The 3,698-nt window shown below is 36.4% G+C and overlaps 1 protein-coding gene across 1 annotated transcript in view; it reads left to right on the forward strand.

Annotated features, from left to right (window-relative positions):
• Positions 1-3,698, forward strand: part of RTTN (rotatin) — a 185,588-nt gene that overhangs the window by 151,611 nt on the left and 30,279 nt on the right. Inside the window, 1 exon segment of the mRNA XM_023725021.1 lies at positions 868-1,112. Within this exon segment, the coding sequence (XP_023580789.1) occupies positions 868-1,112 (245 nt within the window).

Genomic DNA, 3,698 nt, shown 5'->3' on the forward strand with positions numbered 1-3,698 from the left:
ATGACAGTTGACCTGCTTGTCCCCTGAAACCATGGTCCCCAGACCCCTGGATAAATTTTTATAGTAATAACTTATTCAACTATAAATCCAAAATAATTTAAAAATAAAATACAACCAAATCACAAAACAAATGATACTCGAATAAAATTAATGTAATATAACAAATGTTATTTTAAATTAGACTAAATCAGTGCTCACAATAGGAAATTAATAATGACTGATTTGGTGTAGAGTCTTTTAAAGTTTGGCTTGCGTATTCTTTATACTTCATGTTTTATGTTTGCAAATCAGTTCTTAACCTCTCATATCTGTTTTAATTACCATGAAGCCTTTGCTCCTTCACATGCCAACACTGCATACTAAGTCTTACTTTTAAGTACTGTTTGGCATCAACTTGTTTGAAAACAGAAATACAACCACAGTTATAAGATGATAATCTAGGTAATCCAGAGTATATTTCTATTAAATTTTTGTTACGTTAGCCCTAAAATCAAAGAAGTTAAAAATTCTGGAGAAGTCCTTGTGAATTCCAGTAGACCTCAGAGGACCACAAGGATATATACTCACCAACTGTATAATCCTCTCACTTTGGGTCTTAGCAAATGAGACCCACACATACAGACTGACTCACTCACTCTGTCATATAAAAAAGAACCCAAATTAAATGAAAATCAAATAGATTTCTTGAGTCAGTATATTGTCTTAATACTGACTTATTTAACATACTTTTAAACGCTAGTTATTCTTGTGGTACTTGAACTATTGATAGCTTTACTTCATGGAAATAAAAAAAAGCTATATTATTAATAACTCAAATTTATCTGATTCATTTCTTCTTTGTTTAATTTTAAAGAAATTTTTAAACAGATAATCTGAAATTATTCTCTCTTTTAGATATGTTCTGCAAATGTGTGGGTTTGTCTGCCACATGCCCTACCCTATGTATTACCAGCCTGCAATTCCTTTCTCTTCTTTTGATGGAAGAAGCAAAAAGATGTCTCCAGGATAAGGATAAAACAATTATATGCCACAGTCCAACAGTGGCTTCGCTTCTTGATAAAACTAAGGAAAATCAGGAGTCGCTAGAACGACTTAATGAAGTAATTCTTCAGGTATATGATTTCTTAATTTTTCAGAATTTATTTATTTCTTTTGTTTAATGTTTAAGTGAATTGACTTTCCATCTTGGTCTTGGAAAATTGTTTTCAATCACTTGAATTGAAAAAGTATTTAATGTGTTTCTGGCCCTACCCCTCTGATGTTGACCAGTTTCTTTAATGAATGTGATATAAAAGTTCCAACTGAAATAGTAGTCATCTAAATCCAGCAGTTCGTTAAAACAATGCCACATCATGACTAAAATGGCTATATTTCAGGAGCGCAGGTGTGATTCAAATGTATTGCCATTGTAAAGAGATGTGTACATCTCTGAAAATATATTCACTAAAATGACATTAGATTTATGTCAATGACCCATGTGTTTTTGTGGGTGGTTATACGTATAGAGGAGCCCTGGTGGCGTAGTGGTTAAGAGCTTGGCTGCTAACTAAAAGGTCGACAGTTTAAATCCAGCAGCTGCTCCTTGGAAACCCTATGGGGCAGTTCTACTTCTTTCTATAGGGTCGCTATGAGTAGGAATTTACTTGACGGCAGTAGGTTTGGTGTTGGTTTATATGTATAGAAATCGATGGACTTATTGACATATTTATAGGAAAATGCCCCCTTTCCACGCCCAGCTGCCTATTTCTTGTTTATAAACTTATTTTTTACCATCCTAAAATGTGAATCAAGGATTTCATTCATCAAAAAATATTCTAAAGTGACTAAAGTATTGCTGTTTTATAAGTAGATTAACAAAAAAACATAGAGAAAGGTTTTCCTAAGTTAAAGTTACATAATTGTTTTTCACATATAGGAATATTACTAGATTTTCAATGTTTTCTAATAGTTATATGGTTTTATGGTTTTTGTGTTCTCACTGGAAGATGGAAAGGTAGTACAATGTGCACTGAAGAATTTTCCTGTTTCTGATTCAGCCGACTGCATTTTAACAAAGACAGAAGGGATGTTCCTGTCAACTGAATCGTTCCAGTCCCCTTTACTGCTTAGTATTTGGAGATTTTGCTTCTTTTCTGCCTGCAAAAGTCCTGGTCATGCCTACTTGTGTGTTTTGAGCACCAGCCTTGATTGTGCAGAATGCAGACAAGGCTCCCAGGAAGAGGAAAGGGCAGCTCCAGGCCCAGCTGGAGCCTGGCCTGTGGAGGGAGTAATAGACCTCCACATACCCTTCAGAGCATAGATGAGTAGTCCAGACTGAAGTTATCCTTCTCTCCATAGCAGACTTACCTTCTCATAGTCAGCTCCCTACATTTTCTCATCTGTCTCCAGCAGTTCCTTCATGACCCTGGATTTCCAGGGGGAAAAGATCATCAAAGTGTTCCTCTAGAAGTCATTTGTTCTTGGTAAGCTACAGCTTCCCTGTAGCTCCCTGCTCACTCTCATTTCACTTAGCTTAGTTTGAAAACAAAACTGGACCCTGTCCCACTCATCTCATTCTCCATTAGAACAGCATTCCTCTTAGTAATGAACAGAGCCCCATTGAGAACACTCATATTCACACCTTTCTGAAAGTCCCATGCTACCCTGCAATCCAGTCTAATTACTAATTTCCTGACTTTGGCTTCGATCAAGCACTTTACTCCTGGGTGAAGGGCCTTTGCTCTAGTTGACATGCTTTCCAGTTGAGGGAATTTAAATGCCGTGTTGGCTCTGCCCCAGTTTCCCTCAGAGAAAAGGGCTGTGAGGGCAGTGTGCCTGGCCTTTCCCCTCGCCTGCCCAGGTCGAAGTGGCAAACAGCTCTGGGAAGAGAAAAACAGCCACCCAAGCCTGACTCCTCCTGGAGGACTTGTGGTTCCCACACCAATCCTTCGGAACCTAGGGACATTTGAAGAATTCTAGCCAGGTCAAGCCACGGGTGTTTTTCCCCTGGGATTTTTTTTCCTCTTACTTATCAGTGGTGCTGTGTTTCAAGGAACCATGATTAGACTGATGATAAGTGTACTGTGTATAGGGATGACAACCATATTATAACAGTGTACTTAAGAAGAACTCTGCCAGAAGAATTTGCTAAATTCACCTTGCCCTTATTTTTCTCTAATAGTTTGTAATTTTCTTCATTATGAAAGTTATTGTTTATGATCTTTTGGGTGTTACCTTCTTGGCCAAAGAAAATGACGTATCCTAGAGCCACAGGATACCTCAGTGATTTTTCTAATGAGTAGTTAATTCTCCTCTCCATTTCTTCCAAATTACAAATGATATAAAGTATTCTATGTGGATATGGATACATTAGCCAGTTATTTAAACCATGTTTCCTAATAAATCATACCCTTCTTGTCCATGTTTATATAAACAGTAGAATATGAATATATGGTATTTGTTAGAAGGGACAGGTGAGTTGTAAGACAAAGGGAAGTAAACAAAGGAATTATACCTGTCTCACATTTATGAGAAAATGTATACCTGATGTAAGATGGAGCAATTATTAATGAGCTTATTAAGCTACAAACACTATCTTTTCGTTGCTCTGTCTTATATCAAAATGATATACAAATTAAAATATTATTAAAATACATTAAACAGGAACAGTATTATTATAAATAATACATGTATCTTAATATGTGTGTAGGTATGCTGTG

Source organism: Trichechus manatus, unplaced genomic scaffold (genome assembly GCF_000243295.1).
Source record: "Trichechus manatus latirostris isolate Lorelei unplaced genomic scaffold, TriManLat1.0 scaffold00278, whole genome shotgun sequence".
Lineage (NCBI taxonomy): Eukaryota > Metazoa > Chordata > Mammalia > Sirenia > Trichechidae > Trichechus > Trichechus manatus.